Source organism: Sus scrofa, chromosome 17 (genome assembly GCF_000003025.6).
Source record: "Sus scrofa isolate TJ Tabasco breed Duroc chromosome 17, Sscrofa11.1, whole genome shotgun sequence".
Taxonomy (NCBI): Eukaryota; Metazoa; Chordata; class Mammalia; order Artiodactyla; family Suidae; genus Sus; species Sus scrofa.
The window spans coordinates 21830909-21856942 of NC_010459.5; the positions used below are offsets into that span (position 1 = coordinate 21830909).

The 26034-nt window shown below is 44.2% G+C and overlaps 1 protein-coding gene across 1 annotated transcript in view; it reads left to right on the forward strand.

The window, feature by feature from the left end:
- Positions 1-26034, forward strand: part of SPTLC3 (serine palmitoyltransferase long chain base subunit 3) — a 133882-nt gene that overhangs the window by 61521 nt on the left and 46327 nt on the right. The window contains exons 7-9 of the mRNA XM_003134257.4: positions 5858-5963; positions 16438-16657; positions 24074-24200. Of these exons, the coding sequence (XP_003134305.1) occupies positions 5858-5963; positions 16438-16657; positions 24074-24200 (453 nt within the window). The remainder of the gene's footprint in view (positions 1-5857; positions 5964-16437; positions 16658-24073; positions 24201-26034) is intronic.

A 26034-nucleotide genomic window follows, 5' to 3' on the forward strand; every position in this document is an offset into this window, starting at 1 on the left:
AGCTGCCTTTTGCACTCTTCCAGGAAGCTCACCTGGCTTCTCTGACTTACAAAAAGGCCCTGTGACACCTGCCCACATATTTATAGACCCATCCAGAAAACCTGAACCAAAGTATGTATTCCAACTGCTTGGCAAAATTGGAAGCACCCAATTGTCAATGCATCAGAAATGCCCTCATTGATCTCATGGAGGAGACTGTATAAATGTGACTTGGAGAAAAATATTTGCTTTGCTTACCAAAATTGGCCATTGTGATTATGTTTTGCCCCAAAGGCTACACAAGGGGGCAGTCCCCCCCAAACCATCTTAAAAGTAAGAATAGGAGTTCCCGTCGTGGCGCAGTGGTTAACAAATCCGACTAGGAACCATGAGGTTGCGGGTTCGGTCCCTGCCCTTGCTCAGTGGGTTAACGATCCGGCGTTGCCGTGAGCTGTGGTGTAGGTTGCAGACGCGGCTGGGATCCCGCGTTGCTGTGGCTCTGGCGTAGGCCGGTGGCTACAGCTCCAATTCAACCCCTAGCCTGGGAACCTCCATATGCCGCGGGAGCAGCCCAAGAAATAGCAACAACAAAAACAACAACAACAAAAGACAAAAAAGAGAAAAAGACAAAAAAAAAAAAAAAAAGTAAGAATAATGTCTTTGTCATCATTCATAGTTATTTAAACAGCTATTGCTTAATAGTTCTCATCTGGACTCAAGATTGAAGGATGAGGAGTTCCCTTGCGGTGCATGAGGTTGAGGATCTGGTGTTTTCACCACAGTGGCTTGGGTTGCTGCTGTGGCATAGGTTCCATCCCAGGCCTGGGAACTTCCACATGCCATGGGCGTGGCCATGAAAATAGATTGAAGGATGAAACTGATTATCTCAGAAGGAACATGATGAAAAGATGGGAGGCGAGGAATTAGAGTCACAAGTAGCATTTCTTCATCAGCCAACCATCTTTCCACTTAAGAAATAGCTCTTGAGTGTCGGTCATAGGGAGGCATGAAAACATTTTTGGCGAACAGCCCACAGAGCAGGGAACCAGAGGATGTGTCTAAATGCACCTGGAGGTGGGTTTCCTGGAGGTGTGAGGGACTAAGAGTGAGCCAGAAACCACCCTGAGAAGAACAGGGCAGTTGCCCAAGAGATAAAGAAAGAGGCAGCCAGCAAGGCAGAAGAAACAGTGTCTTTCTTGTGAGGGAAGTATGAAGGAAGCCAGAGAGCGACTTCTCTTTAGGAAGACACTCTTTGAACTCCACCCTTCTGAGAAGATTTCTGGCTTCTGGGTTTATTCTGGGCCCTCTTTTCCAGGGACCATATGTATAGTTTCCCCAGATCCCAAAGGCTTGTTCATATGATCAGGACTAGGACTTTGAGGCCAGGGGCAGGAACAGGTTCATGGAATGTAATTGTCACCGAGGCTGGATGGAAGCTCTGGGCACAAAGCTGGGCTGTCCCCAGTATTGAGTAATTCCATCATCCATGTCAAACCAGGGTTGCTTTGGCCCAGACTCTAGCCTCTAGGCCACATTTCCTCATCCTCCTCTGCAGCTCCCCACTCCCAGGCCTTCACAAATGGAAGGAAAGGGCCCTAGTGAGCCAGATGTGGTGATGACAGATGTTTAAGGCATTGCTGATACTCAAATTCGTGGCGATCACAAGTCTCTAGTGTGTCATTATGACTTTATAACGACACTGTACAAGTGCACTGTGTAGGTGCATCTTGATGGTGGCAAATTTATTCTTTTATTTACCATATCTCAGAATTTTCTTTACACTCCAACAAGAAGTTGGTTTGTTTGGGCTTAGGAGTGTGTGTGTGTGTGTTTGTGTGTGTGTGTGTGAGTGGTTTTTGTTGTTACTCGTTTTACAAACCTTCTGGTGTGTGGTTTTTGTTGTTACTCGTTTTACAAACCTTCTGGCATTAGTTTGCTTATCTGAAAAAAAAAATAGAACTTGGTCAGTCCTCCCTACTTCTCAGGGGTGTCATGAGAATTATCATAATGCAAATATAAGTGCTTTATTTATTTTTTTTCCTTTTTAGGGCTGTACCTGCGACATGTGAAAGTTCCCAGGCTAGGGGCTGAATCAGAGGTGCAGCTGCAGGCATATGTCTTGGCCATAGCAACACTGGATCTGAGCTGCATCTGTGACCTACACCGCAGCTCTTGCATCCTTTAACCCACTGAGTGAGGCCAGGGGTCGAACCTGCATCTTCATGGATACTTACTAGTCAGGTTCTTTCCTGCTGAGCCGCAGTGCGAATTCGGTATAAGTGCTTTAATAGGCATCATTATTTAAAAATCCCTTGCAGATGTTAGGGTGTAGTTTGCTGAAACAGTAGAGCCTCATAAGGCCTGCAGGGCAAAAACCACAATCCCTGAATCCTACAGGTCTGTAACCCCCAGACTGTGGAATTATAGAGCAAGGCCATACAAACCCAAGAGAAACTACCAGATGTTAACATGGGTCCAGAATCCCACAGTGAGCAAAATCATACCTTTCTGGGTCTAACCTCTGTGATTCTAAGAGAGTTTAGTGAGTTTGTCCCCCAAGGAGGGAAAAATGGCGAATCGATTTTTCCCCTCTGCTCAAGGATCCCCATGCGTGGACACCAGGGGTTTTCTGAAGTTCCAATAAAAGCTTCTCCCCGTGGAACACTATTCACAACAAACATGACGAGTTTCCAGCCACCAAGGGCCGGGGTGGGGGGGTGCTCTCACTTCTATCTGCAAAATGCATAAAGAATATCAAGGTCATTTTCAGGCTTGTTTTCTGTTCTGCCTGATATTAAAAGAATGGAGAGAATGAAGTTCTCATTGTGACTCAGTGGGTTACAAACCCAACTAGTATCCATGAGGATGTGGGTTAAATCCCTGGCCTCGCTCAGTGAGTTAAGGATCCGGTGTTGCCGAAAGCTGCAGTGTAGGTCACAGATGTGACTCAGATCTGGCATTGCTGTGGCTGTGGCATAGGCTGGCAGCTGCAGCTCCAATTCGACCCCTAACCTAGGAACTTCCATATGCATTGGGTGCAACCCTAAAAAGACAAAAAAAAAAAAAAAAAAAAAAAAAAAAAGAATGGAGAGAAATATTTCTCTTTTCTTTAGTGGGATGAACTTAAACTGCATAACTCAGCTTCTAACATGTATGTAAACTTTTTTTTTTCCTTTTGTTTTTTCTTTTTAGGGCCGCACCTGCAGCACATGGAAGTTCCTGGGCTAGGAATACTTACATTCCTCAAATCTTTATTCTATTGAGAGACTAACAGAACTGTGTGGATTATATAAAAGGGAATTTGTTCCCCCATCATATGAATTCCTTCAACATTTTAGGAACCCAGCCTAAAGCAACATGTCCTTACAAATGAAGGTTTATTATCCCTGAAATTAAGTTGCTTTTTGTTTCTTTGGCTGCCATCTAGTGGTCAAAGGTGTAATATCAATAAGACACAGCACATCTTTACATGTTGACTGAGGTCTTCCTTTCTTTAACATAAAAGTGATTTGGGGAGTTCCCGTCGTGGTGCAGTGGTTAACGAATCCGACTAGGAACCATGAGATTGCGGGTTCGGTCCCTGCCCTTGCTCAGTGGGTTAAGGATACGGCATTGCCGTGAGCTGTGGTGTAGCTTGCAGATGTGGCTCGGATCCCGCGTTGCTGTGGCTCTGGCGTAGGTAGGCTGGTGGCTACAGCTCCGATTGGACCCCTAGCCTGGGAACCTCCATATGCCACGGTAGCGGCCCAAGAAATAGCAAAAAAAAAAAAAAAAAAAAAAAAGTGATTTTGGAGGCAAACTGCTTATATTTGGAATGGATGGGTAAGAGGGCCCTACTGTAGAGCACAGGGAACTGTGTGTGATTGGGTCACTTTGCTGTACAACAGAAATAGAAGAAACATTGTAAATCAGCTATACTTTAATAAAAAAAAAAGTGAAAAAAATAAAGCCAAAAAAACACAGCTAATTAAATAAATACTTCTTTTGGCCTTTTTTTCTTAAGGGCTGCACCCACGGCATATGGAGGTTCCCAGGCTAGGGGTCGAATCTGAACTACAGCTGCCGGCCTATGCCCAGCCACAGCAACGCCAGATTGGAGCTGCCTCTGCAACCTACACCACAGCTCATGGCAATGCCAGATCCTCAACCCACTGAGCAAGGCCAGGGATGGAACCCGCAACCTCATGGTTCTTAGTCAGATTCGTTTCCGCTGTGCCACTACTGGAACTCCTAAAGCAGTATTATTGCAGGCACTAGGCAAATATTCTTTCCTCTAATTCCTATTTAGATTCCCTTTCCTGTAGCCTGGTCTACAGTCTTCCATGAAAAGACACTTCTCAAGTATCTATTTAGCACTAATACTCTACATTAGGACCAGGGTTAAAAAGGATGCATAAGATGAGGTTGTTGGCTTCCAAGATGGGGAGACAAGAGCTCAAATGCTGAGTGCTTAAAAACAGAATAGATGAGTCACTAGGAAGAAAGAAAATCTGTTTCGTTGCCCCAAAGAGTTTGAGTGATGTGTGGCGTTTCTTGTGGAGGGACAAGCACATGAGAAAGGCGGAAGGCTGCATGTGGGGGACACTGATAAGTGCTATCGGAAGGAAGCAGAAGCAGGGGCTAGGGCAGGAAGGGCCTTTTGAGATGGCATTCCTTAGCTATTCCCATAGCAAACAACCTGGGAACCTCAGTAGCATCCAATAAATAGCCCTTATTTCTCACTGGTGACTGCAGGTGGGCTGGGCTAACTGTGCCCTACTTGTCTCGCAGCCTCTCCTGGGCCCCTCCTGGGGCCAGTGGGCTAGCCTGGGACTGTTCTTTGCATGTTACTGGTAGAAGTACAAGAGGAAAAGCAGGAACAGGTAAGGCCTCTTAAGGTCAAGGCTTGGAACTAACCTCCTCTCTCTTCCCTGAGGACTCTTAGCCAAAGTGAGTCACTTGGCTGAAACCAAGTCAGAGGCAGAAAATACCCTCCACCCCTTTAGTGCCTTTGGTGGGAATGACTATGAGGTCACATGTCAAAAGACTGGGGAGTGGGGCAGTGTGGAAATTGGGGCCAATAATGCAATCTGCCACAAGTTCTATCTCGGAAATGCTGGATTTGACATATCCGTGTGTTATCATTACGTAGCTCGAAACAAAGGTCTGCTTTTGACTGATAGACCCAGGAGTCCCAAACTCTTGTGGACCCCATTCCACATCAACTGGTCCAGAATCTCTATGAGTGAGACTAAGAGTCTCCCTTTAACTAGTTCCCCAAATGATGATTCTTATTCTCTGAAGTCTGAGACCCACTGGTGGATACATGACCCCCCCCTCCAAAAAAACAGACACTGCCTTAAAGTTGTGAAACATGTCAGGACTGCTTTGTATCCAAACCTGGCTTCTATAACATGTTTCAGCACCCACCTCCCAGAGCTTAGGCAGCAAGACCCTTGCCACCAGCTTGGATGCAAACCCAGCTGGACTCTAATGTACTGGCGGCTAAACAGTCGATTGTCAAGTATTAGTTAATGGTATCTCTCAGGGTTAATTCTAACCTGGCAACAAAGCCTAAGCCTAAGAAGAAAGGCATTTAATGTAAGGTTTCAATCTCTGCTAAGCAGGAGAGCTTTGAAGAGCCTGTGAAACCACGTGCCTCCACTCGAGGTTTATCCTGCCTGCTTTACAAACCCGAACTAGTCATCTCCTCAGAGTTAAATTTTATGAAAAAACAGACTTCTCTCTCCCCCCAGGAATTCTCTGATTCCCAGTTTATTCTCTGAATGTTCAGGTCCGAGCCTATGAAATCTGATGCTTCTTCAAGAAAAAGAGGAGGAAAAGAAAAACCCTCTCATGACTCAATTTTTTTTTTTTTTTTTTTTGGTATCATTTAAAGACGTTCAAAGCTTAGAGAAGCTCCTGAGAGATGCTATCATCTATGGCCAGCCTCGAACCCGCAGAGCTTGGAAAAAGATTCTCATCCTAGTGGAGGGCATCTACAGGTATGTAAATAGCCAAGCCATTCCGACACGTGGGAGGCCCACAGCAGGCTGCCAAGTGGGGCAAGGCTGACCCCTCCTGGCTAAATGGAAACATGAGTTAGATACAGGTCCTATGAAGGGATCTGTGCCAGAGCCATCAACATGAGCCGTCAGTCTCGCATTGGGTCTTGGGTCGCCCGTCTTTTCAATGACCTCGCCTATCGTGGAACACCTTGGAGGCCAGTGAGCTTGAGAAGATGTCATTAGACATGTCCTCACAGGGCACTGCTCCCTTGCATTGATTTTACCTTTGGCTGCACCACAATTTCAAAGGCGGTCAGGGGCTGGTTATTCAACAGAACACTCTTTGCCTTTAAGACAGTAATAGATGTTGCCAATGGCTACCTGGCTGCCCCTAACTCAACAGAGCACCCAGACTCCAGTGCTCGCTGAACTTGGCCAATTGTTGGCTTCAGAATACAAAAGGCCTGCACATATTTTCCTCACGATATCACTCATCTGGAGTGCGATTCTCTTTTTTATTTATTTATTTTCATTTTAAGGCTGCATCTGCGGCATATAGAAGTTCCCAAGCTAGGGGTCTACTTGGAGCTGCCTCTTCAGGCTTACACCACAGCCACAACAACACCAGATCTAAGCTGCATCTGCAACCAACACCGCAGCTCATGGCAACACAGGATCCTTAACCCACTGAGTGATGCCAGGGATCAACCCATATCCTCCTGGATGCTATGTCGGGTTCTTAAACCATTTCGACACAATGAGAGCTCCTGGAGTGCATTTCTTTACCCAGAGCTGGAAAGAGGGTTTTAGCACCTGAAGGTAGGCTGGGTCTTCCTGCAGCTTTTAGGCTGAGCAGACAAAACATCCACTACACTGATCAGAGCTGCGTTTTTATACTTCAGGTTGTGATGGAATTTGCTTCATTCTCTGTCTGAAGTGATTATTGTTACTAACATGGAAATTGCCTCTGAGCCTGTCTTCTGTCACAATGCCCTAGCCCATGAACTGAGGGAACATTACTCCAGAGTTGCTCACTCCTCAATCAGTTCTCAATCCTAAAGTGCAAAGAACCAAGGGTGATGTTTCCTAGGAAACGGTTCTAGAAAAGCGAACATTATGAAAAGGAAGAGAATGAAGGCTTAACTTCCCAACAAGGAAGGGTGTGGCTGCAGAGGAGACTGGAGATCAGAAGCGGCATCATTTCTTTTTTTTTGGCCACAGCCAAGGCATATGGAATTCCCAGGCCAGGGATCAAACCTGCACCATAACAGTGACAAAGCTGGATTTTTAATCCACTGAGCCGCTGGGGAGCTCCAGAAGCAGCCTTTCTTTCAGCAGCTAATCGAATCACCTCCCAGACACATTTGGTCGTGCGCAGTTGTCACGACCACAGTGGAGTACTACTGGCATTAGTTGGGCTGAGTCCAGGAGTGCCTTTAAACCTCCATCAGGTTCAAGGGATGGTCCCCATGACGGAGAATTACTGGGCTCGAAATGTTAACAATGCCAAGGTTGAGAAGTCCTACTCTCCGAATAACTGAACCACTCACTGCCCTGAGCTTGCTCCTTATAGGAAATAATCTCATCTCAACTTCGGGCTGTCCTAACCTCAAGCATGGATCTTTCTCCCTGTGATTTGTGCCAGATGCCAGCCTGTGAGGGGAGCCCTTAGCTAAACACCTGTCGGTCAGGCCTGGATGGATGGGAGCACAGATCAACTGAGGGAGAACAGACGGGCATCTTCCTTAAGCAGAGTAAACAGAACCCGACTGCAAATAAACAGAACTTGGCTCCACTCAAGGGAAGCTGTGTTCTAAGTACTTTGATCACGGCTGAAATTAAGTGGACCACCAGTGTTTCACTGTCAAACATCCCTATCAGTTATACAGGCAACCACCGGGGCAGCAGGGCTTGTTAACAGCTATACTGGGCCTGGGTACTACTGTGATCTTAAGATGACAAGGGAGCCAGGTGTGGACTTTGGCTCCAAGTCAAGGTGGCACCCATCACAGTTTAGGGTTCACGAGCAGTGGTGACGACCCAGTGACCTACTGCTGTTAAACAATCCACCCCAAAGTCCCATAGCTTATACAGTTATTCTTTCCCAGTCAAAGCACATCACAAGACAATCACTGATTCAAGGGGAGGAGAAAGAGACCCCACCTCTTGATGGCAGGATTGGCTTGAAGGTACAGGGATGGGAAGACTTGCAGGTAGCTGTCTTTGGAGGCGACTCCATCGCCCTGACATGTATACAGAGAGAAGCCTCCACTGTCCATGCACCTGCCTTCACAGAGAGGTTCCAGAGTTCCTGTCATGGTACAGTGGAATTGAATCCAACTGAGAACTGTGAGGTTGCAGGTTCAATCCCTGGCCTCACTCAGTGGGTTAAAGATCCGGTGTGGTGTAGGTCACAGATAACATCTCACATCTGGCATTGCTGCATCTGTGGCGTAGACTGACAGCTGTAGATCGGATCCGACCCCTAGCCTGGGAACTTCCATATGCCGCCAAATGTGGCCCTAAGAAGCAAAATAATAATAACAATAATAATAATAATAATAATAATTTTAAAAAATGAAGTAAAAAAAAAAAATCCACACAGAGGTTCCTTTCATCTCACCTGCACAGGAATGTTGTCTCTAAACCAGGCTGTAACCTAAAAGGCCTCCTTCATCAAAAGGACACAGGGGGCCTCGGTACCTCCTGGGGCCTCTGTTTCTTCATCTGTAAAATAAGGCTTGTCCAGAGTGGAATTCTGGAACACCTGGACATTCTCCTTTGCTGCTTCTCACCAGAAAATGAAATCATTTCCCACCAGATTTTCCAAAGGGCCAGGGTTTGGGATGTGAATTCACTAGTTCAATGTGGGAGTTCCTGTTGGGCTTCAGCGGGCTAAGATCCATGAGGATGCGTTCGATCCCTGGCCTCACTCAGTGGGTTAAAGGATCCAGCATTGCCACACACTGCGGTGTAGGTGGCAGGCAAGGCTTGGATCTGGTGTTGCTGTGGCTACGGCATAAACCAGCAACTGCAGCTCCAGTTCTGCCCCTAGCCTGAGAACTTCTCTGTGCCACAGATATAGCCCTAGAAAGGAAAACAAAAACAAAAACAAAAACACGTGCACGTTGACTTTTTAGAGAAGTGTTATGGACATATACCTTGTTGACGTCCACACAGACCCTCCTTAGAGTTTTTGCTCCCAGATCTTTTTTTATCTCTGGCTATAGTTTGCCCCCATGGGCAGAATCTGACCCCCCCCCCCCCCCCCAGATAGCTCACATGAATCAATTTTTTGCAAAAGTCCGGAAAAGAGCAGTCAGCCAAATCAGACCAGTCCAGGTAGCATCAAGGTAGAAAAGGCTAGATACCAATTCCAAGAAGTCAGTAAATGCCACAAAAGCAGTTGTGATAATGGTCAGAATAGTAACAACAATATCATCATCGATAGGTCAAGGAAATTTCTCAATCGCAATGAATCGGACACCTAGGCTTCTCAGAGACACAAAACTAGGAGACTCTAAATAGTGCTTGGAGTCCCCTGGTGGCCTAGTGGTTAAGGTTAACAGCCTACAATGTTGTCACTGCTGTGGTACAAGTTTGATCCCTGGCCCCAGGAATGTCCGCATGCCATGGGCATGGCCAAAAAATAAATAAATAAATAAAAAATAAAATAAGATAAAATAGTACTTAGGAGTTCCCATTGTGGCTCAGTGGGTTAAGTATCCAACAGTGTCTGTGAGGATGTGGGTGAAATCCCTGGCCTTGCTCAGTGGGTTAAGGATCTGGTGTTGCTGTGACTGTGGTGTACGCCTGCAGCTGCAGCTCTGATTCAACCCTAGCCTGGGAACTTCCGTATGCCACAGGGACTAGAGTAAAAGGAAAAAAAAAAAAAAAAAAAAAGAAGAAGAAGAAGAAATAGTGCTTAAAGGAAATTGCAGATGCAAAAGAGTACTATTGTACTCTTAAACCCAAAATCATGGCATTACAGAGTCAGGGGAATCAGGATCTGGAGGAAAGCCAGGGACATGGTCTCAAATCCAGTGTCATTGCCTACAGCGCTGTGCTCTTCAAGAGATTCTTTGGTAAGAATTAAAGGATATCACTTAAGCTAGTGTTTGGCAGAAGTCCAGCCCATAGTAAACCCACAACCAAGGTCAGCTGTCTTTATCATTAAATTTATTTTCAGTTGAGGAAGTTGCAACTTGGAACATGATAAGCCATCTGCGTAGCGAAGCTGCAGATAGAGATTGGAGCACAGGACACACACTTATCATGCAAAGCATCTCACACGGGCCATCTTGAGTAGGTACCCCTGGTACCCTTGAGGTTATTGTGAGGATAAAGACATTGAGGTGTGAGACCCCAAAAGCTAGCCCCAGGGCAGAGAACTGAGATGAAACAATCGAACCAGGTGGCCCTGCTGGGACAGAGGCCCAGTGTCAACTGAAGGGACAGCGCATGTGTCCACATCCATCGCAGTAAACATGGAAAATGCAAGGTCATCCATGTGCCTTTCACCATGAACCTCTCTAGGGCTTAGTTTCTTCATCTGCAAAATAGAGAGATTAAAACTTGAAGTCTAAAGTTCCATGATTCCATGATTTGGGGGCATAAAAGTATAATAATACCATTTTAGTGTTCTCATCTGCATTTTCCTTGAAGCATTGCTTTAAAGTCCCTCCCTTCTAGCTTTTTTGTCTCTGAGAAGTCTAGTGACCAATTTATCATGGTTGAGATATCTCAAAATTATTAAAAAGTACACTGGAGATGGGGAGAAGGCTCCCAAATAAACCTGGGATATAAACTAGCATAGTTGGAGCCCAAACTTTCAAAATAAAATTAATCAAGAACTGTGGACTTCCCACTGTGGCTCAGTGGGTTAAGAACCCAACATCATGGCTGTGAGGATGCAGGTTTGATCCCTTGCCTCGCTCAGTGGGTTAAGGATCCAGCATTGTCGCAAGCTGCAGCATAGGTCACAGATGCGGCTCAGATCCAGCATTTCTGTGGCTGTGGTGTAGGCCTTACCTGCAGCTCTGATTGGACCCCTAGTCCAGGAATTTTCATATACCAGAGGTGCAGCCCTAAAAAGAAAAAAGAAAGGAAGGAAGGAAGAAAGGAAGGAAGAAGGAAGACTGCCCAACCCTTTCAAAAAAAAAAAGACATATATAAACAATTTTTGAAATCCCAGAATGCCAGTTTCTCTAAGACTATAAGCCATTCTCTTGCCCCAAATAATGTCAGTGTAAGGACTGAGAACTTCAATGGTAAATTCTAATCTATACCTCAGTGGTTTAAACAAATAAAGACAAAGAAAAAGAGAGCTCTAGTTACTTTGCTTTTAATTAACCTTAGCGCCTTTACAGCCCTCTCTTTCCACCTTCCTTTCTTCTCTTGGATTATACTCTGGGCCCACCAAGGAGGTTTTTCCACCATGTAAGTTGGCAAAGCCGTGGTTTAATTCCCAGTCCTGCCAGTGGGTATTATGGTTTATATGTGGAGGAGAAGGTGGTGAGAGGGAGATTTCAAAGAGGAGTCTTGTCACTTAGCTAATACATTATGTAATATAAAAGATATAAAGAAATGTTTCACTGGCTTGCCTATTTAAGAATGATACACGTCTCTTCAAATTAACTAATGGAATTATCTTTACCTATGGTTGTGTTTTAGTTGTTTTTCTTTTTCTTTCTTTCTTTCTTTCTTTCTTTCTTTCTTTCTTTCTTTCTATTGAAGTCAAAAGAAAACACAAAATGTTCCACTCAGGAAGAAAGAATAAAACACTGTTTCTGAGCTTTTTTTTTTTTTAAATAGTTTTTGGCACAGTGTTCTTTGACAGCAATATGCAGGCATAACATCGGTAGCTTTTTTAACGTACACACAAAGCTCAATATCCCACTATAGGAAAAGGTTCGATTCAAATTTGGTCACATGGAGAAAAGAAAAACTTAGAGTGAATATAGCTCTTTATAAAAACTGTGTTGTCTCTTGGACTCACATGTGCCCTGCGTTGACTCCAGAAATCAACAGTCTCGTCGAGTCATTAATCTTAGAGGAAGAAATATAAACCAGGTGGGCAGGATCCTAACATCAACTGGACCAGCCCCAGCAAAGATGGCTAATTAGCTGCCCTGAGTGTCTGCAAACTGTTCAATATTAACCCTGGCTCCTGTGCCAAATTCAGTTTTAGAACAAAGAAGGGCTGTTTGTGACATGTCAGGTTTTCAGCATGTTTGGGTTACCAACTTCTAACATTTTCAAAGATGAGAAGAAGATTCTAGAATTTGGAGGGCATGCAGCCATTTATTATGTATGCCACCCATATGTCTTCCTCCCGGAAGCTTCCATGCAGACCTCCCAGTTTCTCATATTAGGTCCCGTGGCCACCATTTCCTCCCAAGCTCCTCCTGAGAACAAGAACAGCCCGATACACGCATTAGGTGTCAGACACTTTATCAGCATTATTTCTTGTCATCCTTAGAAAGACCTTACAAGCAGGGTGCCATCCTCTTGCCTATTTTACACTGAGGAAACCAAGGCAGAGAATATCAAGGTGCCAAGGTCCTCGGTTAGTAAGTGGCATTGGGTCCAATTTCAGCTTAGGCAGTCAGAGAGCTGACCCACGTCCCCTTCAACAGAAACAACTTGATTAGGAGATCAGGGTTCATAGATGCAAACTATTGCCTTTGGAATGGATTAGCAATGAGATCCTGCTGTGTAGCACTGGGAACTCTGTCTAGTCACTTCTGATGGAGCATGAGAATGTGAGAAAAAAGAATGTGTACATGTATGTGTGATTGGGTCATCATGCTGTACAGTAGAAAAAAAAATTTTATTGGGGAAACAACAATTAAAAAATTATGAAAAGAAACAACTTGAACTAACAATTACTCTAAGAAAATGCTGTAATTTAGGTTTGCAAGAAAATGCTTGCAAACCTTGATAAGAGAAGATGACTCTCTTTGGTCTTCATTTCATTAAAATCTGAAAAGAGCTTTCAAATGGCCTTGTGAGAAGCATGCATGCAATAAGCTGCCATTAACCTTAAGAACATTTTCTGTGCAAGACAACGTCAAGAGCATTAGAAGACTCATCGATATACACAATGGAATACTACTCAGCCATAAAAAAGAACTACATAATACCATTTATAGCAACATGGATGGAACTAGAGACTCTCATACTGAGTGAAATAAGTCAGAAAGAGAAAGACAAATACCATACGATATCACTTATAACTGGAATCTAATATACAGCACAAATGAACATTTCCACAGAAAAGAAAATCATGGACCAGGAGAATAGACTTGTGGACGCCCTGGGGGAGAGGGAGGGAGTGGGAGGGATCAGGAGCTTGGGGTTATTGGATACAACTTGGAATGGATTTACAATGAGATCCTGCTGAGTAGCATTGAGAACTGTGTCTAGATACTTACATTGTAACAGAACAAAGGGTGGGGAAAAAAAATGTATACATGTAAGTGTATCTTGGCCCCCATGCTGTACAGCGGAAAAATAAATAAATTAATTAAAAAAAAAAGACTCATCGGGTTAAGAATCTGGTGTTGTCGTTGGCACAGTTTCAATCCCTGGCCAGGGAACTTGCATAAGCCATGGGCACTTCCCCCCCCACCCCCCAAAAAAGACAAACCACAGATTGCAAAAGATACATTTGATAAAGGACTGTTATCTAAATATTCAGAGAACTCTTAGAACTCAACATTAAGAAAACAACCAAAGACCAGGATCCCAGGATCGGCAGCCTCTCTAAAGCACTGGAACGCAGGTTCAATCCCTTGCCTGGCACAGTGGATTAAGGATTCAGTGTTGCCACAGTTGCTGCATAGGTCACAACTGCAGCTCAGATCAGAGGAACTTCCTTTGCCTTGGGGCAGCCAAAAAAGAAAAGAAAGATAAAGTGAGAGAGAAAGAGAGAGGAAGGAAGGAAAGAGGAAAACAACCAGGTTGAGAAATGGGCCAAAGACCTTAGCAGATACCTCACTGAAGAATATGTACAGATGGCAAAAACATGTGAAAAGATGCTCCACATCAGATGCTATCAGGGAAATGCAAATGAAAACAGTGAGGTACCACTATGCATCTATTAGCAGGCCACAAACTGGAGCCCTGACAGTAAGTGCTGGTTAGGCTGTGCCGCACCCTGGAGGTCTCCTTCATTCACTGCTGGTGAGAATGTGAAATGGGACTGCCGCTTGGGAAGACAGTTTGGTAGTTTCTGACAAACATACTCTTAACATACAATCTAGCAATCATGCCACTTGGTATTTACCTAAAGGAGTTGAAAACGTGTGTCCGTGTAAAACCCTGCACACAGATGTTTATAGCCTCTTTGTTTATAATTGCCCAAACTTGGAAGCCACCCAAATGCTCTTTGGTTGGCAAATGGATAAATACACAACTAGATAATGAAGTATTATTCCATGTAAAAAGAAATGAGCTATCGAGCCATGAAAACTCATGGAGGAAACCTGAATGGATATTCCTAAGTGAAAGCAGTCAGTCTGAAAAGGTTAAATAGCATATGATTCCAACTACATAATCATGTTCTGGGAAAAGGCAGAATTATGGAAACAGCAACAAGGTCCCTGCCTGCCCAGGGTTCAGTAGGGGGTGGGATGAATAGGTGGAGCTCCCTGGATTTTTAGGGCAGTGACAATAGTTATATGATAGTGATGGACACATGTCATTATGCATTTGTCCAAACCCATAGAAGGTACAACACCAAGAGTGAACCATAATATAAACTATGGGCTTTAGATGGTGATGTGTCAATGTCAGTTAATTGGTTTTAACAAATGTACCACTGTGGTGGGTGATGTTGATAAGGGGAGAGGTTATGCATCTGTCAGGGAGAGGGTACACAGGAAATTTCTGTAACCTCTGCTCAATTTTGCTGTGAACCCAAAACTGCTGTGCAAAATAAAATCTTTTAAAAAAAAGCACAAATGCTACATCCAATACCCGTTGGTCTGGGTAACTACATACCAGCAGGACTGTTTGACTAAATCAGCCTAAGGCTCAAGTTATTTTTAATACATTAAAGTGACTAAGTAAACTAATTAAGAAGAAGGGAGAAGTTCAACTCTCTGTTTGCATCGATTGACTAGTTCATGAACTAAATTGACAGGTGGCTCGAATTGTTTGACAAGGTCCTTTGTGGCATGAGAGTGTGAGTCTGTGTGTTTTCCTAGAACTTGCCTGTCAGTGCAGTCAAAACTATGTGCCATGTAAATGCAGCTTACAGAGTGTTCTGAGAACTGATTCAAGATAAAAGGTCTCTTAAATCCCTTGGGTTCCAGAGGTGCCACGTCAATCTGAATGTTAATCTTCCTTGCTTATTTACTTCCTGTTTTTCCCTCTGTTGGAGGACTTGAAGAGTTTTTTGCAAATTACAAAACCATGGACATTTACGATAATACCATGAAAAATTAAGCATTTCTGGCTAAATCAAAAGTTGATCTATAGCAGTGGTTCTCAACCAGCAGTGCTGGAATCTCCTGGGAGCTTGGTAGAAATGCAGATTCTCAGCCCACCTCAGACCTAATAAATCAGAAACCCTGGGGGCGGGGCTTAGCAATATGTGTGTTAACAAATCTTTCAAGAGATTCTGTTGCTCACTCAAGATTGGGAACCATTGCCCTAAAGGAAAAGAAAGGACACCATGAGGTGCCTTAAGTAAGCCTTTGACTTCAGTGAGGACTGAATTAAAGAGCCTTGGCTTTAATGACTACTAAGATGTCTTCAAGTTCTTTTGCATGTTTTGAATTCCTACTTTTATTTTATTTTTTATTTTTATTGCTGTGCCTGTGGCCTATGGAAGTCCTTCAGAGGAAGCTGAGGCCTATGCCACAGCCACGTCTGCTACCTATGCCACAACTTGTAGCAATGCCAGATCCTTAACACACTGAGTGAGTCCAGGGATCGAACTCGCATCCTCATGGAAACAACATCAGTTTCTTAACCTGATGAGCCACAACAGGAACTTCTGAATTCCTTCTTTTAATTTCCAGTAATTCAAGTACTGGGTTTAGGTCAAACAGAACTGGGCAAATAGGAGCAGGCTGATAAAGATGCATTAGTATAGAGCAATTTAATTAAAACTAGCAAAGTACCTAGAATCCAACATGGTGGTTTTAGTTACACTAGTCAGTTTTACCGATACAATTGATCACCAATGCCATGAGCTAATAGTTCACCCGGGAATTAGCTGTAACAACTCAAAGGGCTTAAATCCATTGGATAAAAATGACTATTCCAAGTGCAATAACACCAGAGCAGCCTGATAGAGAGGGTGGCCTCAGCACAATAAAACAAGCCTTGAGAAGAAAAGAATGGCCTGTGTCTGTCATCCCTGTCTGGTGTCTGTCTGGGCAGGCTGTCTGCAAGGGGCAGTGACCCAGAGCTGCCCCAGATGGCACACCTGCTGACAACATTTCTCCTTCTGCTCTAGCATGGAAGGTTCCATCGTGTATCTGCCCCAGATCGTGGCTCTAAAGAAGAAATACAAGGCTTACCTCTACATAGATGAAGCTCACAGTATTGGGTCCCTGGGCCCCACTGGTCGAGGTGTGGTGGAATTCTTTGGAATGGACCCCAGAGACGTCGATGTGTGCATGGGCACTTTCACCAAAAGCTTTGGAGCCTCAGGGGGCTACTTAGCTGGAAGAAAGGTAAGTATGTTATGTCTGTTTAGAACCTGAATGCCCTGGGAACGCCACCTGAGGGGCTCTCTGGTGTCCTCCAGAGTGTCTGTGCAGCTTGGCAACCCAGATCCATCAGCACAGCCTAGTGGGTGTGTTCACAGCCAAGGGAGGCCCAGGTCAAGAAGCCTGATGGTGCGAGAGGCATGGGATGCATGATGACATGATCAGAAAAAAGACAACACTGGCTGTGCACCCAGGCCAAGACTTAGTGCAAAGGAGAAGGATGGCATACTCTGCAGGGCAGCATCTAAGGAGTCATAGAATGAACATCAGTCTTGCAGACACATGGCAGGAAGGGGCAGGGCCTCTAAGAAGTCTTAGAATGAATGTCAGTTTTGTAGACACATGACAGGAAGGGGTGGGGCATCTAAGGAGACTGAATGAATATCATTCTTGTAGACACATGACTGACAGGAGAGGGCAGGGTTCTTTTTCAGAAAGAGGGAATGATGGATATATCAGGCCAAAGAAATGATGCTACGAAACTGTAAGCAGTTTGGCTTTGGTGGTGTGAAGAAAGCAAGGTGGGCAGTAGAAACAGTGGGTAAAAGTCAGAGGCTGAGGGCGTTGAGCTACACGTTGGGGGTTTTAAGAATTGTAGCAAGATCGGAAATGTCTCTTCTTTTTTTTGTGGGGGGCGGCTTTTTAGGGCCTCACCCTCGGTGTGTAGAAGTTCCCAGGCTAGGGGTAGAATCGGAACTGAAGCCACTGGCTACAGCCACACCCACAGTCAGCCAAATCAGAGCCTATCTGCAGCCTATACCACAGCTCACGGCAATGGTTGGATCCTTAACCCACTGAGTGAGGCCAGGGATGGAACCTTCGTCCTCATGGATGCTAGTCAGATTGCTTTCCACTGAGTCATGATGGGAACTCCCTGGAAATGTCTTTTTAAAAGATTTTTCTCTCCCACAAATGTGGGTAAGTTGTGGGTCAGAGCTTGTCATCCTCTAATGTCTTTTCCACCTGACTTAAGATTCTGATCTGATGGGATGAGACTAAGGAAGCGTTAGCCCCGTGCTTCTAGTGCCAGTATTACCAAGGGCACTGCCAACATAAAACAAATGCTATCACATTTAAAATGGATAAGCAACAAGGTTCTGCTCTACAGCACAGGGAACTATATCCAGTCTCTTGGGATAGAACATAATGGAAGATAGTGTGAGAAAAAGAATGTATATAGATGTATGACTAGATCATGATGCTACAGAGCAGAAATTAAACAACAATGAGTATAGTAAATCAACTATACTTTAAAAAAAATGCTTAAAAGAATTTTAAAAGAAGAGGGAAAGGAAGGAGAGAAAGAAAATGAAATTAAACCCAGGTTTGGTAGTTCCTGTTGTGATTCAGCAGGTTAAGAACCCAACTAGTATCCATGAGGATGAGGATTCGATCTCTGGATACACTCAGTGAATGAAGGATCCGGTGCTGCTGTGAGCTGTGGCATTGGTCTCGAACATGGCTCAAATCTGGTGTTGTCGTGGCTGTGCTGTAGGCTAGCAGCTGCAGTTCCAATTTGGCCCCTGAGAACTTCCAAATGCCACAGTTGTGCCCCCCTGCAAAAAAGGGGAAAAAATGGGTTTGAGGTTTTAAAAAGTCAGTTATCTGCTCCCTTATATGAAAATTTTATCCAAATCCTAATGGCTACACCTCCCACAGGCCTACACCTGTCTCAAAGAGATGATGAGGGGGTGTTGGCTCCACTCAGGGGGACTCAGAAGACCCAAAAGCAAGTGGCTCAATGATTTCCCTAAATTCCGGATTCCTTACTTGTTGTCTCCAGCAGAAACAGGAGTTCAGACTACCGGTAAATCGTAAATCGTTTAGACAAACCAGGGAGTAGAGCCGAAAGTGATCTAGTCATTGAAAGCCTATGATTTAAAGTAACAGTTTTTAATGCAGCTGATTGCCCTGCCTTGAGAGGTACAAATGCTGAAAACGCTTAGAGCTTTCAGTGGTCTTTACCCTTCAATAAGCATTACTTTCTACCCAGCTCAAAGTTTTGCTCTTTATGGTTCCTCCACGGGCCTGTGGGAATTAGCTGGGTGATGCTAAAAACATAGGGAATGCCCAGGATCTTACACAATTTTAAAGCTAAATCTGTCGAGAGGTTAACAGTTCTCTTCCTTGACTGTCACAGCAATGGGATGAGAGCATCTTTAATTCAGGAGCACTCTCACACAGGCTACTTGGCTTTGTGAGCTTGTGGTTTTGTGATTACTTTAACAGCAGTTCTGAACTACAAAATTTTTAATCAAGCGTAACTCTGTTTCCTGAACCAAAGGCACCTGAATAAACGGAAGTCAGCAGATCTTTGAAATGTGTCAAATTTGGGAGCCGTCACAAGGTTCCACTCAGATTCCCCTTTAAACCAAGGCTCCCGACCACCAGAAGTTAGGACAAGCTGAGTATGGTTCTCCCTCAGACTCTATTTGCCCTTGTCGGGGGAACTGCTCTTGATTTGGGGAAGATACTAAGCAATTGTGAAAATTATTATTTACACTAATTGGGATGAAGAAAAAGTATGTAGATCTTTTTTTGCTCTTTAAAAAACTCATTCCGTGCATACTTGGACCCAGAGGGCTGCATCATTTCCCTTTCTCCCCCTCTTCTCACCCTCCCCCCTTACTTTCCCCTCCCCTCTTCCCTGCCCCTCCCTCCTCCATATTACACTGCAGCCTCTGAATTTACCACTAGATGGCAGCAAGAATTAGAGAGTGTTTGGCTGAGACCCATATGTCTTTACTGAGACTTGCTGCCCTGAAACAGCAAAATGCAAAATAGGGCAGTTTTCAAGACCGGGAGAGTGTGCAGGAAATAGGAGGCCATTCAAAAAAGTGTCTGGGTGTTTAGTCTCCTGATGACTTAAAAATCAGATAAACACCCATTTGGAATCAATTTGATGAGACTGTGATAAATCCAGGTAAACTGTGGTTTCCTTCCAACCTAATGAACCCGTGAGTTAATGGAACGTATGTATCTGCTCTTCTGTACATTTAAGTTGATAAATTATGTTAATTTTAAATTATGTGTAGTTTCCATTTAAATCCAAGTTTTTATTCCCCTGGACATGGATTTTGAGAAGAATTTTCACTTTGAGCCTTTTTTAAAAACTATACTTCTTAATTGGTAGGTCATAGAATTGGGCAAATGCTAAAGATCTTTGTTTGAAAAAAAATCTCCCTGCTATCCATTTAAACATTTTGAGTTCAGTTTTCAGAGTTACATCATCATGTTTTTTCTGGATATTTGAAAATATTTCCATTTGGGGGAGTACTGCAAAAGCCCCAGCATTCTAGATACTAGATACTACAAAAGCCCAAACACATTAATCACAAAGGATGTTAAACTGCACAATAGGATCTTACATTTTTCTGAAATCTTAATAATTTCAAGTTCACTACATGGATGGGCTTCCTAGTAAATCTTGATATTTAAAACTAATCACTTGGGTCCAAAACTCTAGAGAGGGACAAAACCGTTCACCTTATCTTAATAATTCTCTTTTTAAAGTCAGTGTCAGTGGTAGTGGTAGAGGGACTATATTCCCAATAACAATTTCTAGAAGGTTCTAGAAATCCTTTTGGAGTAGGTCAAGGTCAGAACTGCATGCCTTAGCAACCAGATGCGTCACAGAAGAAATTATACTTAGAAACGCACAAGAGAAAAATTGGTTTGGTGCTAAGATACAACCACAGAGAGAAGAGATTTTGGTTGTGGCTTCAGCCTTCTCTAAGAAAATGTCCTACAAATTCATCTCCACCCTTGGAGTTGACTGCCCTGGCCAGACCTACTCTCCCCACCTCAGGGAAACTGCTAAATCAGTCTCTCAAGAGCCAGCAAGGATTTACTGTTTTGCCCACTGTGGATTTAGAACTGCTATAGATGATCTGTGAATGGCCCATCTTGAAGCTTTTGTTCTTTCATAACCTTCAGTGGAACATCAGGTACTTCTATCCACCTCTCAGAGCTCCATGAATGGAGGCTTCTTCTTCTTCTGTTTCTTCTTCTTCTCCTTCTCCTCTTTCTCCTTCTCCTTTTCCTCCTCCTCCTTCTTCTCCTCCTCCTCCTCCTCCTTCTTCTCCTCCTCCTCCTCCTTTTATTTCAGCCATGCCTCCAAGCATGCAGAAGTTCCCCAGGCCACAGGTGGAACCCACAACACAGAAGTGACAAGATCAAATTTTTAACCTGCTGAGCCACCAGAGAACTCTCTGAAGAAAACCTGAGCTGGATAGTTTCCTTATTTTTATTTTTAAATTTGCGTCAATTCAGTTGCTGAGGAGACGGGTTCAACGTCATAGACTCTAGTTTTGGCGGGGGGCGGGGGGGGGTGTCCAGATTTTTTAACCAGCATGGATCCTGTGTCCTTTCACATGCCTGGGGATGACACTGGCTTTCACAGCCTCCACAGACTGACCAGAGATTTGCAAACGAAGGAAGGAAAAATAGCCCTCAGGCCTGATAAGCTGCCGGGTTGAGATTCTGGAAAAGAAGTGGGGCAGGGCAGGCAGGATTGGTGGGAGTGTTAGACCCAGAAGTCTGGGTGCCAGAGGGAGGCAGAAGCCAGTTCTGCTCTGTGTGCTCAGCCCAGGCTGTCTTTACCAGCCCTTTGAAGTAAATGGGGGTCATGGAATAAACTCCAAGATGTTTATTCTAAGAGCCTCCTGTCTGATTTCCCCAGAAAAGCCACCCTTGTCTTTGAACTCCAGGCTTGGGGTTTTGCACTTACTAATGGCCTTAGAAACTCAGTCTGAGGAGACCTCTAACCTGCCTTGAAGGAAAACACAACCCTGACTCTCCTTGTCAAAGAATGAAGCCAACTCTTAACTACGGCTCATGGCACCCAGTGGACAATAATAGGAAGGAATCAGAAACCAGGAACTAAGGTTTCCGAGGCTCTGTGGGAGTTACTCTAGGAGCCCCACTTTCTGTACCAAGCAAGCAAGTGAGCTCCCATTCACGCACTCCAACTCTGAGAGAAATAAGATTATGGGCAAGATAGTCTCAACGTTAAAGGGAAGAGATACTATGCTGATGAAGCACTTATAAAACTAAGGGTGCACATGACCTTGGCTTTGTGAAATATCTGATTTGCAAAGGGAAATTGGAGTTTGGAGACATAAAGAGCCCGTTAGGGATCAAAGGCAACTTTGTATTATTTCTTCGGTTTTTGTCAGTGATGCCCCAAGGCTACACGAATATCACTACACCTCTTCCTAAGAATGCTGCTTAGTACTCCCTTCTATACACCAGGGACCTTCACCATCCTTCCTCGGTCCCTAAAACCCCTCTGCTTTCCACTAGACCATCAGTATTTTACCAGGCCCCCTCTAAATAGCCACCACTATGGATTTTAAGAGAGTGTATAAGAAAGTATATAACTCAAGAAGGTTTCAGGTTTTTTGCAGAAGTAAAAGTTAATAGATATGAAAGAGTTTGAGACTGATGCAATTCTCTGGTTTAGTACCATGAACACGGGAGTGTAATAGGAACTCTCCCCTTCCCCTGCTTCTCCAGAAGCACAATCTCTGTGGATTAAGGAAAGCACAACAGGGGTAAGGAGCTGTGAAGGAGGCTTGTCTGTGCTCTCCTGGGTCCTCCCTCACCCCATGCCAAGCCAACTCCTCTGATCTGAAGAAGTAATATAGTATAGTGCACATGGCAGAGGGATGCTAGAGCCAAACTCTGTGGGTCCACATCCTTGTTATCCAGCCAGTTTGGGGCTGGATCATTTTCTGATCTGGTCTGTAATTCAGTGATCCCACCTATCAAATGGAAATTAAAATAGTACCTACCTCAAAGCATTATTGTGAAGCTAAAATGAGTTAATACATAGAAAGTTCTTCAAATTGAGACTTATGCAGCTGATGAACATTAGCTTGGGGTCTATCAGTGAAATCATCAGCTCTGCTACCTCTGTAGTCATGTAGTCTGCCACAGGTCTGGGTCCTTTCTTTATTTTTTACTTATGTATTAAAAGTTTGTTTGTTTTTGTTTTATTTTTGCTTTTTAGAGCCCCACCTGAGGCATATGGAGGTTCCCAGGCTAGGGGTCTAATCTGAGCTACAGCTGCCGGCCTATGCCACAGCTGCAACAACGCCAGATCCAAGCTGCCTCTGCAACGTACATCACAGCTCATGGCAATGCCGGATCCTCAACCCACTGAGCAAGGCCAGGGATTGAACCTGCAACCTCATGGTTCCTAGTCGGATTCGTTTCTGCTGAGCCACGATGGGAACTCCCTATTTATTTATTTATTTATTTATTTACTTATTTATTTATGGCCTCCCTCATGGCATATAGAAGTTCCTGGGCCAGGAATTGAATCTGAGCTGCAGCTGGAATCTAAATGCCTCTCTTTTCCTTTTCACTCTTACCCAATAAGGCAGTTCTGGGCTTAAAACCTTTGGTTTGTTGTTTGGGTCTATTAATATGAGTCACATAACCTAACAGCATTCCCCTCTGCAAAAGGAGGGAGCTGCAATAAAGACAGTCCAAACTTTTATATTGTGGTCCTCTCCTCCCACCCCATGCTTCCATTTTTAAGAATCTCTGAGTTGGCAACCCATCAACAATAATTGCCAACAGCACCAGGAATTCACTTTACACCTGATGCTTTTTTTAAAAAATTAATTAATTAATTAATTTTCTACTTTTTAGGGTCCTTATCTGAGGCATATGGAGGTTCCCAGGCTAGGGGTCGAATCAGAGATACAGCTGCCAGCCTACACCACAGGCACAGCAACACCAGATCCGAGCTGCGTCTGCAACCTACACCACAGCTCATGGCAATGCCAGATCCTTAACCCACTGAGCAAGACCAGGGATTGAACCCGAAACCTCATGGTTCCTAGTCAGATTTGTTTCCACTGTGCCACAATGGGAACTTGTCATTTAAGGGAATCTCCCTTACCCACTCATGCTGGCCAGACCTCCTCTCTTTCCTCTGTATTCTGTTCGCCCTACTGCATATACTAGTTTGCGTGGCTTTTTACTTTTCTTGCCATTACTTCTCCATGGGCAGGAATACATCTGATGTAATATGTTAAGGGCAGAAAACACATCCCTTCAGACACTTCTGAACACTCAACCAGTGCTTGGATAGGCTAGGTACTCAAGCAAATGTCTAGGAAACCATTTTTCTTTTGCACATCTGGTTTTGCCTTACAGCTCTCAACTCCAAATTCTCAGCATCCCATGTTTGTATACTTTCTAGGTTTTTGAAGGAGAGATGAAGAGGAAGGGATAGAAAAAAAATAGTTTGGTGATACCCACGGACGATCTAACTACATTCAAGAATTAACTGTCTTGGGCTATAATGGATGGAGATGGGATCACCAGCACTGAGATTTATTTGCCTTCTCTTTGGATTTCTTAAAGGACCTTGTGGATTATTTACGAGCTCACTCACACAGTGCTGCTTATGCTACATCCATGAGCCCTCCAGTAGCAGAGCAAATCATCAGATCGATGAAATTAATCATGGGACTGGATGGGACCACGCAAGGTAAGAGAGTCCATGGCTAGCACTCCTCCTGTAAGCTCCTTTCTTAGGCCTCTCTGTCTCCCTTGTGCCCCAGCAACCTCCCCCTTCTCTAATATACACCTTCATCTCAACATAACCAATTTGTAAATCAAGCCATGTGTACATCAACAGTACATAGTACAGAATAGTACATAGTAGAAGTTCCTACTGTGCTGCAATGGGATTGGAGGCATCTTGGGAGCTCTGGGATGTGGGTTCAACCCCTGGCCCAGTTAAGGATCTGGCATTGCTGCAGCTGTGGCTGAGGTTGCAGCTGCTGCTCAGATCTGATCCCGGCCTGGCACGGGAACTCCTTATGCCAGGGGACAGCCAAAAAAAGAGAATAGTACAGAGAACATAAATGTACTAAAACTGCTATCACCACAAAAGAAGGGAGAGGATGCTTTTTGAAAGCAAAGGTGCCCTGGCAGTTCATCTCTCAGCCCACCTGTCCTGCTCACAGCCCGGGACCCTCAGGGTGTCCTATAGAAAAGCGAGTGGGCCTAAAACAGCTCTAATTCACCTCTTAATGTTATCAGTAAATGTGGATACTTTTGTTTAATTGGTTGTGTTAAAAGGAAGTTGACCTTGGTGTATGTTTGCTGTGCTTTCTTGGGACTGTCACTTGTGTTTCCCTTGAGAACAATCTCGCCAACTTAATACTCATTTTTTTCATCCATCCACCCATCCATCTATTCATTCATTTGTTTACTCATTCATTATCAGCCAGAGATTGGGGAGAAGAAATCCATTGCTGCCCATTTAAGGATATATGGATAAAGCACCATGATAACTTTCCTGTCATTTCTTAGACGTCAGGTTACCACAGGCAAGGTGTGCTACTTTGTTCCACTCAAATGAGCTTAATCTTCTTTTTGAAAAACTATTTCAGAGTTCCTGTTGTGGCTCAGTGGTTAAGGACCCAACATTGTTTCTCTGAGGATGCAGGTTCGATCCGTGGCCCTCATGGGTTCATGCTCCCGCATTGCGGCAAGCTTCGGCGTAGGTCATAGATGCGGCTTGGATCCAGTGTTGCAGGGACTGTAGCTTAGGCTCAAGCTGCAGCTCTGATTCAAACCCTAACCCAGGAACTTCCATATGCCACTGGTGTGGCCTTAAGAGGAAAAAAAAGAAAGAAAGAAATACTGTTTCATCAAAGGCTCTAGGAACTCTCTATCTTTCAGATACAGTTTATAGAGTTTCTGCTACATATCACAATGGGGGACAGTGATGGACAGGGCAGTTCTTGCTATCAAGCAATCTAGTGAGTGTGTTTGTTTATGAAACAGCAAATTATCCTGGCTAAGACCTGCCCCCTGGGCTGATGTGAAGCCCTACACTGTTTAGTACATCCGTCCAGGCTGACTCTTTCAGTAGAAGTATGAAATTTTATTAAAGCAGCAGAATAATTTATTTGCATACAAATTTTACCCAGAAGGCTACTACATAAAACAGACTAGAATAGGGCTGGTCTGGATGACATAGTGTCTCCACCTACCTCCAAAGTGCTGGTCCCTGAAGCCCTTCCACTGAGCCCCAGTGCTCCCCAGGGTTAAACTGAAAGGACAGAACTTTCTTTTTCACTAAATCATGAAAGGGGCTTTCAGGGTGATTCTGTTCCTCTATGTAGATGCAGTGATTGATTGATCTCTAAGGTCCTCTCCAGCTTTGACATTTGGGTTTTATGATTCTGTGCCTTATTGAGTAGTCTGTGTGCAAAAGGAAATAAGAATTCAATCTCTCTATGGTGCAGTGGTTAAGGGTGCCTGGACTCGATTCCTGGAATACCACTTAACAGCTGCCTGGACTCGATTCC